The sequence below is a fragment of the Leptosomus discolor genome, chromosome Z (assembly GCF_034619465.1).
Source record: "Leptosomus discolor isolate bLepDis1 chromosome Z, bLepDis1.hap2, whole genome shotgun sequence".
NCBI lineage: Eukaryota > Metazoa > Chordata > Aves > Leptosomiformes > Leptosomidae > Leptosomus > Leptosomus discolor.
In genome coordinates, this window is record NC_141419.1 from 23,490,641 (window position 1) to 23,504,918 (window position 14,278).

General features: G+C 40.9%; 1 protein-coding gene across 2 annotated transcripts in view; it reads right to left on the minus strand.

The window, feature by feature from the left end:
- ECPAS (Ecm29 proteasome adaptor and scaffold) overlaps window positions 1–14,278 on the minus strand; it is a 64,350-nt gene that overhangs the window by 23,091 nt on the left and 26,981 nt on the right. For both annotated transcript variants that reach the window (XM_086479171.1, XM_086479170.1), the window contains exons 16-25: window positions 13,221–13,344; window positions 10,934–11,014; window positions 9,964–10,192; window positions 9,324–9,415; window positions 7,319–7,453; window positions 5,048–5,213; window positions 4,463–4,635; window positions 3,857–3,958; window positions 2,222–2,345; window positions 1,100–1,245 (exon numbers count right to left, since the gene is read on the minus strand). In XM_086479171.1, coding sequence (XP_086335297.1) covers window positions 1,100–1,245; window positions 2,222–2,345; window positions 3,857–3,958; window positions 4,463–4,635; window positions 5,048–5,213; window positions 7,319–7,453; window positions 9,324–9,415; window positions 9,964–10,192; window positions 10,934–11,014; window positions 13,221–13,344 — 1,372 coding nt within the window. The remainder of the gene's footprint in view (window positions 1–1,099; window positions 1,246–2,221; window positions 2,346–3,856; window positions 3,959–4,462; window positions 4,636–5,047; window positions 5,214–7,318; window positions 7,454–9,323; window positions 9,416–9,963; window positions 10,193–10,933; window positions 11,015–13,220; window positions 13,345–14,278) is intronic.

A 14,278-nucleotide genomic window follows, 5' to 3' on the forward strand; every position in this document is an offset into this window, starting at 1 on the left:
AGGACATTATTTTTATCTCAGGTTTTGGATCCTTTGTCCGGTGTCAAGGCAAGTTTGTAACAGATAAACAAAGACTATTGTATCAATGGAATTGCCTATTTGAGCTACACCTACGACAAGAACTGCCCTGACTATAAGCAGCAGCCTGACTGACATTCATAGAAGATAACAGTTATTTGTCCAACACCTTTTTACAGCTACCATGTCATTAGTAAACCACGTATTTTATTTTCCTTGTCTAACACATGGCAGTAATGCGTCATAAATCCGGCTTGCAGCCAGATGGGGCTGTTCTCTGTGTAAGGATGTCTTTTTTTCATCCCCAAACTAGTGGATGTTGCCGCCTCCCATAAGGTCCACTGTTTAGATGAGTGTAATATGCGGCAAGGTTTTACATGTAACAGCTTACATTTGCAAAGCACCTATTGTTCCAAAGCCCTTTATTTTTCATTACTTGAAGAGCACAAAATGGTTATGTGGTCCCATCACAGCCTGCAGTGCCTCTACGCAGAGAGAGGACATTTTGGTTGGGAATGCTTTGTTAAGTCCTTGTGTAGGACCTTTCACGTTCTCTCACGACGGGCAAGCACCCTAAATATCAGGTTTTCATCAAAGCACACCAAAAATACACAGTACATGAAGCACATCATAACTGCTCCTACATACCACAGTTGTGATAAACTCTGTGAAACAAATGAGTCCAGGAATTCCATCTAGGTGTCCCCTTCTTCCTCTCCTAGACCTACTTTCACTGTATTTTCCAAAAATAAATCCTAAAAACTATACAGACACCAACCTCTTCTTCCCAAGGAAGACGTACTGCTACTTCGTCTTACAACAGCTATTTACACTAAGCTCACTCTGACTTGAGTACAAGTCAGATGTTTTCAAAGGTGCCAAAGAGCTTCATTCATCTGCCAGTTAGTATGTTCCCCCAGTACCAAAAGATGGGTCGTGTCGCAAAAAGACCTCAATAAGGACTGCAGCAGCACTGGGGGAAAAGAGGCAACAGAACTGAAGGCGAAGGAATGGGCAGAAAGGAGGGAAGGAGCAAAAATAGAGACAAGGAGCCAGTGTTAGGAAAGGGTGTATTTCTTACCTTAATTGCTTTGTGTGTGCTCAGCTTCTTCACCATTGATAGAAGCCAGATGCAAGCTGCCTGCCTGACATGCGGGTTAGGGCTGATGATGTGCTTGTTCAAAATAAGGTCTAGGACCCAGGGCACCACGTCATTCACTTTCAAATCTATATAAAAGAAAGAAAGGTGGAGGGGAGGAGGGGGAGCTTTGAGAATTGGCCACACCCATTTTTAATTTCAATATAATGTGCAGCAGCAATGAAAAACCTAATCAGCCCAAGAGTACTCAGGTGACACCTTAATCTCTGCTTATTTATGAAAAGCCTCCACTGGAGTCACTGGAAAAGTACTTCTCCTAATAGAAACACTGAACAGAGTCCTCCTAACTGTTCATGAAAGTGTTTCAGAGCCTGTGGCCGAGAATAGATACCACTCATACTGCATAAAATTCAGCACGCTACTTTCTTTTGTTAGGACTCAAAATTTCTGGAGCAACAGCAGGGTTCAGTTTCTACCCATTCTGCACATGCTCAGCTTTGTGTACACTAGAGATCTAAGACCACTCTCACAACATTAAAACACCTCTTTGCAGGTCTGAGGCTGAGATTTACAGCTGCCTGAGGCGAGGATTTTGTCATGCTTGTATTTCAATGTGTACAGAATCTTAGTCCTTAAATAAAATTTCTGCATTTCCTGCATGTAAATGTCACTTAATCACCATTCAGAGCTGTTGACAAAAGACTTGCAACTTAATTTTATAACCCTATTTTCCAGTGCAGGCTTCAAAATGCTATTTTAAAAGGTATGTGTATGTTAAACCTTAACCTAACCCAACACGGAAAACCAAAATTAAAAAATAAAATAAATGCAGTGTTCAGTGGCAATGAATTAGATATCATCAACAAGTTATTTAAACAGCACATGAAATAAAAGTCTCCTACCCTCCGACCAGATGGACCCGAAGAGGTGAAAACACCTGTATATAACCAGCATTGTAGAACACCGAGCAGCACATTAATAAACTCAAAACATCTCTTACTTCTACTGTCATAAATCAAACACCACAGTTATGGAGCTCTGTGTTAGTCCAGAATTGTGAGATTTTACATTCCTCAACCCAGCCCCTGTATTAGGAAGGCCTACCTGAAGGAGGGATATATTCCTCCTCTGTGACTGTCCATGCATCACGTGCCGCCACAGAGCTGGTTCCTACAGCAGCACTGGTAATAGCTTCACCAACGGTGAACTGCAGTTCTATTTGTTTGGCCTGAAAAAACACATCAGAGCCTCAGTGACAGTACTAATTAAACACCCGCCAAAACTTCTGACACTTACTCCACAAAATCACAGTCTCTCTCCCAACCCCAATTCTCAGCACCAATTTGAGTAAGATCACTCTTGGTGAGTCTCTATGTCTCTACTCAGACCCACTGAAATTGACGGAAACTGAGCCAATATCAAACCCTCCAAAACAAATGGTAAGAGCTAAAATTTCCACACTTATTTTTAAAGTGTACCTCCTACGAAGCTTTTGCTAGTCTATGGAAAAGCTCAACTTAGTGAACAAAAAGAATTTCAGACACACGACGAAAATACAATAAAAGTTAGAACAAGAGTGCCAGTCATTAACGAAAATTACTGTGGCTTTGTTACAGTATGCAGTAGTAAAAGACTCTCCTGTAATTCCATCCAGAAGTTGATCATCTCTAAAAGACGCACAAATTTGTTTTTCACATTAAAAGAATTCAGACAATACTTTGCTTCTCTGTCCTGTTTCCACTATTCTCTAAGCCCTCAGGATCAGAATGCGCAGAACTCTGCCACTTTTACGTCATTATTTATGACGAATCTTGAGTCATAAGAACTGATTTCCATACCTGCTGAACACCTTCTAGATTGCTTTCCTTATTCTCTTACAGGCATTTGGAGAAGTAAGCCCTTTGCTTCCTGCAATCTAAGATAAACTGGTTTTTTTCGAGTACACATTTTATAAAGGAAGCTGTCATGTCCCTAAGCAGTTACAGGAGATAAACATGGCACTTAGAAACATCACCCTGTGTTTGCGTACACAATGTTCTTACTATTCTTGCTTGTTTGATCACATCAGATTGGAGGACTCGGCAAGGCCAGACTGTCTGATACTCAATAGCTGCTTCTACAATGCTGAATTCTATGTCAGTATGAACAAGGAAGAAAGATAAAACAAGCTGTAAACGAAGAACACTAAAAAAGCTCCTTGACTATTTAATTTTGCCGTCTGGCATACTGCAGTATGTATAGCAGCTCTGAAGTACCGCGAAAGAATGCAGTGCACTACGCTGATGCATTTAGACTGACAACAGATACATATATTCCTATAAACAAAGCTTCTAATTCAAGTGATGTGACGTGTCAGCTGATCAGTTTAAATGAAAAATAAGGCGTATTTTATTATCTATTCTTAGGATACCTTTGAATGCCCAAGTACAGACCTATGGCCTCATTACTATAAGCTCTTAAGATTTTACACACACAGGTAATCCTCCTGAAGGGGAACACATACTCGTCTCCGAGAGTGAGAGAGACACCTCAACTGGCAAGTTTTTAAACTGTGGCATAAAATGTTTTAAAAGCCCCGAACCTACTTCTGCTCTCTATTTCAAGGCAGTTCTAAAAAACCCAGAGGCACTATTACAAAAAGACAGCTCCCCTTGTAAACCTGGCTCTGGAGTACATAAAAAACATTCAAACAGAAACACTCACTGCAGTATAAAGATTAATACATTGATAGCGCCTCACCTCCACAGAATCCATTAAACCCTGCAACAGTAGCTTCTGGTGGGGAAAATCTTCATCTCCCACTGGGAAGTAACCTAATGTTTGTATTGCTCGCTCCTTCATCTTAAATACAAACAAAAAAACAACACCATCACATAACCTTCCTGTAGGTTCAGAAGATACACTTTAAACCCACCTTTCTCACTCTTGCTGAAGTTCCACTTAAGTTACCAGAAGTTGGACATGCAAATGACTTATTAGATCAACCAGTGTACCCCTCTTCCAAAACACAGATCAAAACAAATGTCCTGTTACCTTTGAGGATTATTTCCAAGTGAAAGAAGATGCTCCCATCTTTCTTGAACTGAAAGTATGGCCATTCATAGTTTTCGTCCCTTAAGCTATATGACTAATGACTATAGAAAGCATAAGTGATCAACCGCTCAACCACACTGGGAAATCCCTTAACCTAATTCTGAAAACCCTTAGACTAATTCTGACTCACTAAAGCCAATGATAACCCTAATTCATTTAAAAAATGAGGCTGTTTGGCAGGTAATAACATAAACGTGGGGATGGAGCATTCCAGAAATGAATAAGAATCATAACAACACTGCAGCATCTTGCCTTATTTGTTTCCTTGCTGGAAGGGATTCGGGCCAGTAAGCTTTCAACAAGTTGCAGCTTTGTAAATCCTGTTCCTTCACTGGGGATTGGCAAGGGGCCGTTCCTGCCAATCTCCCCAAGAGCCGTACAAGCAGCCACCACGAGGAAGGGAGAGGTGCTGTCCAGAAAAGAACCTACCGGAAAAAGCGAAACGGGATGACTTGGGTTTTCCATTACTACTTAGCAGTGGGCAGGCAGGCACTTACATTTTACCAATGTAAGAAGCAAATAATTTATCTTCTCTCCAGCTGGTAGGAAGCATTATGCTACAACAAAATCAAAGTGAAAGGAGACACTGAGAGCAGTCTAGGCAGTGACAACGCTCCTAACTATGCTATGTTGGTCTATGAGCCAAGAGCCCACCTAGTTCTTGTTGAAAATGGTTACATCCATATATCTACTCAGATCATGTTTTTACAGGCCGTAAATTCTATCAAAGAAAGTGAACTCAATATTACAGTATCTGTGGGCTGAATACCTGACAAAAGTGTGGAGTGGTTGAAAAAACAACTGTTACATCCAGTAAAGTCTTAGGCAGGAACTTACCTATTGTCTCTGTCGTCGACTTTATGAGCTGTTCTTGTTCCGGCATGAATGCAGTGTTTGGCTGTTCTATGTCATGTAGCTCCATTGTTCTGATTTTCCCTTTGGCCAAGTACCTTCCTATTGTAAATCCCAAAGCCAACAAGGATCCATGTTGAACCTCCGGACTCTACAGACAACACCAATAGTACAGAAAATCTCATTTTCAAAGCAAGGAGCACTTTGCACAAAGCACTGATTTAAAAACACATATGGACAAGCCAGATGAGAAGGCACCCTTACGAAAGCAGAGTTCTAACACATAATGCAGTAACAGAGAGTTCAATATTGCTTGTGCTCTCTGATGGATGGAGACCTTCAAGACAAATTAACAAAATTTAGAAGAGGCTTAAGAGGACAGATTAAGAATTTATCACCAGCACTCAAATTCCTAAAGTCCACCCCTCGGTAGCTACACAAAAAAAATATTAAAAAAATATGACTCATTGATTCTAAGTACAGACTTACGAAGGTGAACTGAGATAATACTATGCCGTCTTTGCTTAAAAATTGGATATACTCAGATTAAGGTGACAAGATGTACTCTTTGGTAAAAAGCAGTAAAGGGGAATTACTCTAGATTTGCAGTACTAAGAAGGAGAACACACGTGGCCTATGAATACTGAAAGCAATACCTCTACACAGTTTGGCAGGCCACAAACTGTGAAACCTAATTCTTACAATTAAATGTCAAGTACATGAATTTCTCCAACGCTGATTTGGTGCTGAGCCTATCTAATGATGCCATTCATTCCAACAGGTGAATTCTAACAAAAGGATTTTGTGCAGAAATAAGGCTGTGAGTCTTAAATGCTACCTTAATAGAAAAAAAGGAAGGGGGCAGGGGCTTAAACTCAGATTAATTCATGTATCTGTCTTTCAACACAAGCCTGCAAAAAGTTGCATCTGTGCAACTCTGCTGTCAGGATGGGATCCTCAACCTAGCTTGGCCACCAGGGACTGCTCCTTGTTGTGCTCTCACAGCAGCAAAGCCAGCCGAAGATGGGTCCTTCCCCTCTCTCCACTTCAGCTATCTATTTACACACAGTCCTTACTGAGCCACTACAGATCACCACTACCCCTGGCTGTACTGATCCAACTGGTTTTGTACACTTGCAGCAAACCAGAGCTCTGACTGACTCAAACTCAAAAATGCATGGGAACCCCCTGCTCTTTTTTGCTTCATGTTTCGCATCCCTCTTGATTCTCAGCCAGGTCAACCGCGCTTCATGGGTGACTGGGGCAGAAAGCCGGGGGCAGGGGGGAGCTGGGACCTCTCTGTGCTGGCTTTGTGACCACAGAAGCTGCGCCCTATGTAAAACTGCGCGATGACATGGCTTTGGCTCATGGACACAGCTTTCACAGATTCAAAACAAACTGTGTTTGTTCATTACAACATAAAGCAATCAGCACTTCTTGTCAGTATTTGAGCCTGTTACCTGCAGTGTAAAATGGTGGCCCACTAAGTCCTTCAGAGAGGCCGATATAAAAACACCTTGGGGAAATATAACCTAAAAACGCTACTATTTTCCCTCCCTTTCAGGATTCAAGACACATCAGCACAGAAACCCACCCAATTTGCTTTCAGGACTCCTCCTCCATGCTCATAGTGGCAAAATGCAGAGATAAGGATAACGGGAGGGGGCAGGAGCTGCTGGAGGAGGCAGGCAAACCCACCATGCCGCAACACAGCAGCGGAGGGCTGCTAAGCAGTCCATGTGGGGTGGGAGGAAGAAGCCAGCCCTCACCTGGCAAAGGCTGCTGGCAGGACAAGACCCTGAAGTGATGAGGAGCCAGGAAGCAGCTATGGCTCAGGAGGGGAGGGGGAGTTACACATTTAACAAGTTATACATTTTCTTAGTTCTGTGAGTACCTGTAGTTGCTCATGAATAAGGCACCAGTAAACCACTTGAAGTAGGCAGTGTGACCCATTACCACTCAATGGGATGAAGAATATTTAGCTGGCTAAAACTAGTTAAACACATGAAGGTGCTGGCTCTGCTTGGGAATTGCCTTCAGGAAACCCTCCTACTGACCTTAACAATAGCTTTGAGGACTATTTAAAGATCTGTTGCACCCAGCTACAACAATAATGCCTTTTCACCATCCAGTTGGAAGTCAGATAGTTAATTTTACACCTGATTAAGGCTAATACTAACTCAGCACACTGCGAAATTCAGATTTCCTATCAGTTACAGAAAAAAGAAGAAGCAACAGACAAAGAAAGGTAGTTACATGGTTGTCTTTTGTCATCTTGATCAGCTGCTCCAAGGAGGCTTTAAGCTTATCTCCAGACATGGTAGACAGCACTACGGAATAAAACAGTGCTGCAAGCTCACGCATTTCTTCTTTGTTTGTGTTCATCAGGCTCTGTGGGAGGTTTTAAGAAACATAAAACACGGAAGCAGCTTCCTACACAGTTTGTTCATACAGAGCTTCAATATACAAGCACAACTGCCATGGAGCTACATAAACAGTATTTAACTCAGAAACCACTCTTTAAACCGACAGCATTATCAGTCAGTAAGAAACAAAGCACAATTCAGCAAAGCATTCATTACACACCTAGCATTTCAGAGAAAGATTACCACTAGCCACAAGAAGGCTACCCATGGGTTTCTGCCTTAAACACACCCATTGAATGCATTAAACACGCTGATTGAATGCTTGGCTGAATTTCGTCTTCAGAGAAGAGCTGCCACATTTTGCATCCGTACTGAGCTAAAAAAACCCCGAAGACACTATCTTTCCTGAGCTACTGGAGGCCTCCATTTCCTTTTTATTAAATCAGAGGTGAAACAGTTAAATCCAATGGTGACAAAAAAAGTGTCCAGGAAATCACAGCTTTAAATGCAAATTTATCCACTTTGTATTACAGATCTTGTATTATCTAAATGGTTAAAAAGTTGAATTTGGGAAGCCTCAGGCCATTTGTTAAGATATAATCTTACCTCTGCCATTTTTGATGTATAATGCACCACATTTATGTGAAAAATTCATACCCAAATCTCTGAACAGCTTGGGCCACCAGAAAGAAGGCAAAAATGAGCCAAGCAAGCAAACAAGAAATGAGATCCATCAGCCTCATGAAATGTAACTCTAACTTCAACTCAACACTTGCATCAATCAGATCACGTAGCTGACTTCTAACAAACCCCTGGCCCTGTTCCTTCCACTTGGCAAAGCAAAATCCACAAAGGATGATTTACAACAGTATTTCTGGAACTAGGTAGTATCAGTTACCACTCCTAGAAGCTTAATTTTGCAAAGTGACACCAGGCCAAAGAAAAGGAAGTTTTTTCTGCAAATAATGAGCAGTACTGAAAAGGAGAATGTTTTTAAGTCCTCTCTGTTGAGGTTCATACCTGCACTTAAATGAGATGGGGTAAACACTGTGGTAAATGAGATGTGTATATAGTGCAATGCAACACAGCTATCAGCAGGAGAAACTATTAGAACCTATTCTAATTTTTCTTCAAATGGATGAAGTATTTTTTCTGCCAGATTACGCCAACAAAAGCAAAGGCAACCTCTAAGAGCTTAGCAAACCCTAGATGCTTGAAGCAAATCATGAAAAAGCAGAAAATTGCCTGGGAAAAGAATCTAGGGAAAGATTTGGCTTATTCCCAAGCAGGCTCCAATTTATCTGGGTTTTTTTTTTTTATTTGAGGCTAACACAAAAAAAAACAACAAGCAAGAAACCAAAAAAATCCACCCTCCACAGAAAGGGCTCTAAAACAATCAGGGAACTAATGAATCTCATTTTCTGAGAAGCCATTCACATTTTCCCACTGGAACATTCTCACTGTTAAATAATACCTTCAAAATTTTGCAAAATTTTGTTTTCAGTTTTCCTTTGCTGTTTAACGGATCTTCTGATCAAGGGGAAAAACTGACTGACTACACCAACAGAACCAATGATATAGATTACCCAGAACATGTAGGTAAATGAACAAAATCAGTAACACCAAGGAACCAACAAAAGTTTTCCCCATCCTCCTACATGTAACATCTCATGAGGTTTTAACTGTAGGTAGAAATACCAGATAATAATTTTCCCCACCCTGCTACATATAACATCTCATGAGGTGTTGGCCATAAGCAGAAATACCAGATTTCAAATTAAGTGCATACTTGGAAATAATAGTCCATTCCACCACGGGAAAATGTGAGATTTTGTCAATGTCAAACCCTGTCCACCCAAAAAGAAACAAAACAAAAAAAAGGGGTTTCAACACACCTTTATCCAATCCATTTTGTCTACAAATCTGGTGGCTAGTTTTTCTGGATACACTGAAACAACTTCCAGAAGACAATACATGACTGGCAAACCTAAACAATAATTAAATAATCAGGTTATTAAACAATTGCAGTATTTACAACAATCTTAACAACCAGTGATAAAAAAAGGTTAAGAAATATTGGGCGTTTCAAAGCATTCATTTGCAAGTCACTAGGGATAACAAACAATACAGAACAACAGGGTACAGTATTTCTCAGAAATATTAGGGAAACTAATAAAGCAAACATTCTGGTAGCAATTTGTTCTGAAGGCATTCAAGTGCTTTAAGACTACACTTGCTGCAGATACACTATTATCAGAGTGAGGAAGATGGAGCATACATTGGTGCGGAAGCTGTCATAGACAATGGCTTCACAATTTAAAAGCATTATCTCAACCGACGCTGCAATTTAATGTCCTGCTTTCTCCCACCTACACAGCAGCATAGAAGAGAACAAGTATAAACTGAAGGGTATATAGTCCTTGTTGCAACTCTGTTGATTGGGACAGCCAAGTTCAAAGCACTGGGCATGGCAACTCATTTGTAGCAATGGCAGATTTCTTTTTCTTCAAGATCATGCTGCACACAGCTTCTTACCTCCAACACCAGCTAACAGCTGCTGAAGAAGGCCAATATATATATGTACAGGGTTGCTTTCTCCACTTTTTGAAGAGGAGGAGGAAGAGAAAGATATGTGGTTGCCAGACATGAGGTTTCTTACATAACGTCCAATGGCTGGTGCATGATCTTGCATATCTGCCAAGCTCTGTGAGGTTGGCACCACACCTGCACTGTGAGCAAGACACATCCGCAGGTACAGAACTATCTAAGTAGAGAAGAAAAAAACAGAGGATACTGAGTGCATGAGCACTTGGAAATCCATGGCAGAGACAAAATAAAAGAACAAGGAATGTGCTCTACTTAATGTAACCAAAACAAGACAATTTCTTCTTTAATCAAATCTAGACAGAAGAGTCAAGAACAAATATAAAGTGTAACAAATCTTAGGACCAGTTTTTGCAATATGCCTGTGTAAGCAGATGACCCTACAGTGCCTGCATCACTCTCAAAAGATTAGACCATACAACATACAATATCATCAGCTGATGAAACCTCCTCACAGGCAGCTCAGCCTGTACTCTATACCAGCTTGGCATGCATACAAATGCAACTCAATGCATTGCTAATACAGACCTTGCATCACATCTGAGTTTCTGTCTACAGATCAATGAAGCCAGGGAACCTGCTATGAAAAGAACAGCCTCAAAGAGCATAATAGGACTTTTGCACAGGATTGCCAGTTTCTCTGTCCGACAAGCTGTTACATTAGATATGCTGCAGAAGGCAGTGGAGCAGCCCTCTTGGGAACATTCCTCCCAACCGCCCATGAAAATCCTGTTCAGACTGCCATTTAAGGATAGACAGATAAAGGATGGAGAGCTAATCCCAACATCTGTTTAAAAGAGGAATTTTAGAATGTAGCATGACTTATGGTAACTGTTAGCTCCTTACACTGTCCTCTAAATAAATAATGGTACACACAAAATGTGTAAATTCAGGCAATTACCTCTCCAAACGTGGCAGGATTGAAAGGCAATGCTGCAGTTCCAGTCATATATTTAGCCGGAGTTTTCATTCGATGAGAGGCCTAAACAACGGAGTATAATAAGAGTGGAACATTCAGACCCACAAATAGCAGAGATGTTGGAAAGGTCAATGAAATTTTGCTGACGCAACTACGTTTATCCTCCACGTAGCAACCCAAAATGTACAACAGTTCTGTAACAAGAAGGGCACAGTGCCCTTGGTAACAGTACAGTTTAGAAACATCAACTTTATGTCCCTATCAACTCAGAAAGTGGAAACTCTGAATTCATGACAGGGAACAGCAAGGGAGGCAGGAGGAGGACAACATTCTTTCTTCCCCTCAGGAAAAGAGAAGTGCTTTAAAATTAGAAACAAAATACCTCATAAACTTCCAAACTCTTAGGCGCCCCAGCTGACAGGCAGCCAGGAAGCTTGGAGACAGCAGCTCTGACTGGAGAGGCTGCAGAGCAATCAGGCTTCCCCAGTACTGGGAGGTGGGTGCCCTGTGCTGCACCAGCTAAGCCCAGGGAGTCTCTCAGACCCTGCTACCTGCTAGGGAGAAGGCTCCAGCAGCAAGTGAGCAACTCCTTTCCATGGACATGTTAGCTTTGACAAGCAGGAATATTCCAACAGAGAAACATCTGAACAGAAGGTTTCCAGTAACACCCACTGCAAACACGGCTGAAAAGCACATCCGTATTCTCTAGGTGATACGGACATCAGTGCTAGGGCTGGATTCAGTAAGGCAGCCTTGTACCTGAATAAACACACAAGGCAGTTGCACAGAAGTCAACAGATCCTCACACCTCTTAACATGCTCAGATCTTTTGCTGCACTGTAACTTCGATGACATCCAGAACCATTAGTGAAAACCTCAATTAGTGAACCAGGAGATGAATCCTTTGAAGAATGGGTTCCCATCCATACCCAGCAGATCAGGTCCTAATCTTTTGCAGAGGAAGGGAAGGATTATGCTAACTCATGCAGGAAAGCCATCTTGCATGTCAGCCTGCTGTGCCAAGCAACGCATACAGACTTCTCAGACATCTCCAACACTCACAGTTTATTCATGATATGTGAAAATTCACACTTCAAGATAACTAACCAAAGAATGCACCCCCAGGATTTTTTAATAAGCCTTCAGGACATGTAAGAAAGAGTGAAAAGTGCTCAAAAAATTGTTTTTAAATTTACTCAAGAGTGAGGGAATCCTGTTTTTCTCAGTAGATTAAATTAGCTGATCCATAGATATTTAGTGACATTACAGAAGTCAAGGAAAATTTTAACTGCAAGGGGACAGGCATTTAATAGCATTATCTAAAACTTAATCTTGTTTTCTTACTTTTTTATATCTCTTTGAATAACCAGTATTTTGGACAAGAGCAAATTTTTTCATAAAGCTTCAAACACTTCATACACTAGTAGAGTGCATCAGCAGAGCATACAACATTTCACAAGAAATCTTTCATGTGTAAGAGTTCTGCTATCACAGATCTCTTACCAAACCAGATGTGTTCCAACATTATATACTTCTGACATTTTTTTAAAAAAACTAGACTATCAGAGGAATTGTCAGTGACCCTCCACATCTTCTTTATAGCCTATAAACCTAGTATAGCTAGTGTAACACAGACTAGATTTTAACACCTCTCCAGATGATCTCTCAGTGCAAACAGTGAGGGTAAACTCAGTGGTACAATTTTTGGCATATCATTCCATCAGATTTGTGAGAGATTATTTACATGGCCATTATTTCCATAGATTGCAATGAAGATGAATAATTAAGCCTTTAAGTCAACAAACCAGACTTCTTCACTTATTACAGTATCTCCTTTCCTAGCCTGGAATCTTTTTTTTGTTTTATGCACAATATTATTTTTCACCAGCCCAACCAGAGGGTGATCTTCCTATCCCTTCAAGAATGTGTTTATGAGCGAACTGTGTTTGTGAAATATGCTGGATTATCACCCTTGAACACTGGTTTCCTTGCGTCAAACATCTTCTGCACAAACTACATCAAAGCAAAATAATCCCTTTGTTAAAGGATCTGTCTTCTTGTTAAGTACTTAACACTTGGATCTCTGGCAATTATTGCCAGCAGAAGGTAACAATGAGTGCTAATTTTGGCAATGTGTGGTTTTCACTGTGATTTTAGCTAACTTTATTCCTAGGGCGAGATGAGGGATACAGGGAAGGGAAGACCACACTTACTATGCGCCTGAGCATCAGGCATGTATTTGTCATTTACGGGGACAGAAGCACTGTACCTTGTCTTGGATGTAATGGACCATTTCAGGGAAGGAAGGCATTTGCTTCCCAGAACTCTCCTTTTCATTTTTACCAGGAAATGTTCTCAGCACCCGCTGGGCTTCTCCATGTACCTCCTCCCGCCTTGCAGAAGAAAAGATGAGAAACAGACGTTATTTGCACAGAACAAATGGCCTTTAATGAGCAGTAAGATATCTTGGGAAGCTAGGGGAGAGAGAACAGGTTTTAAATGAGAACTGGGTTTTTTTGAAAGGAAGGGGAAAAAAGCTTGCATTAGAATTTTTAATGATTTGTTTATTTTAGAGAGGGGAGTAGAAAAAGGATAGTGATGACTGCCCTCTGCAAAACAGTCTGGATCAACCCACTTCTGCTCCTCTTACATCCTGCTAGCGTTCACCACCAGTTCCTGGTTCTCACATCCTTGTTTTCCTATTTGCTTCTCCTCCCCATCACTTCCTATATTCCAGCTTCATCTGACGCCTACCAGGTTTATCACTATCTACTTAGCAGATCACCTCCTGAAACAGTGCTGACACTGCAATGACAGAGCGGTTTGTGGCAACTGATCTGTTTACCTTTCCTCAGTTACACAATAGCTACTTACATCAAAAATCAAGCAATTAAAGTAAATCGGAAAAACCCCACCACTTAAACTGCAGTAACAGAAAACTACAAATGAAATTATGACTGTAATTTAATGAGTCAGCTACTCCTCAGCAGAGTGGCAACTCTCACAATTGCATGTTCCTGACTCTTTGCAAATACAAACTAAAAACAGACTGGTAGAATTTGCCAAGAAAAACAATTTCTAGCCACTGTGAAGGTGATTTCAGTCAATGCATTCTTACTTTGCAACTGCAATTGGTTATTAACATGAAGTGCTTTAGTGACAGCAGTTCATCCGAAACAAGAATCCAAGCTGAAGACTACCATAAGGCACAGTAACATTCTCCACAGAATTGCCAAGAACGCTCCTATGTAAAGGTTAATTTCCAAATTATCATAGTTGATTTTCAGTGAGTGAGCTTTTATGTACATACATATACACACACATATA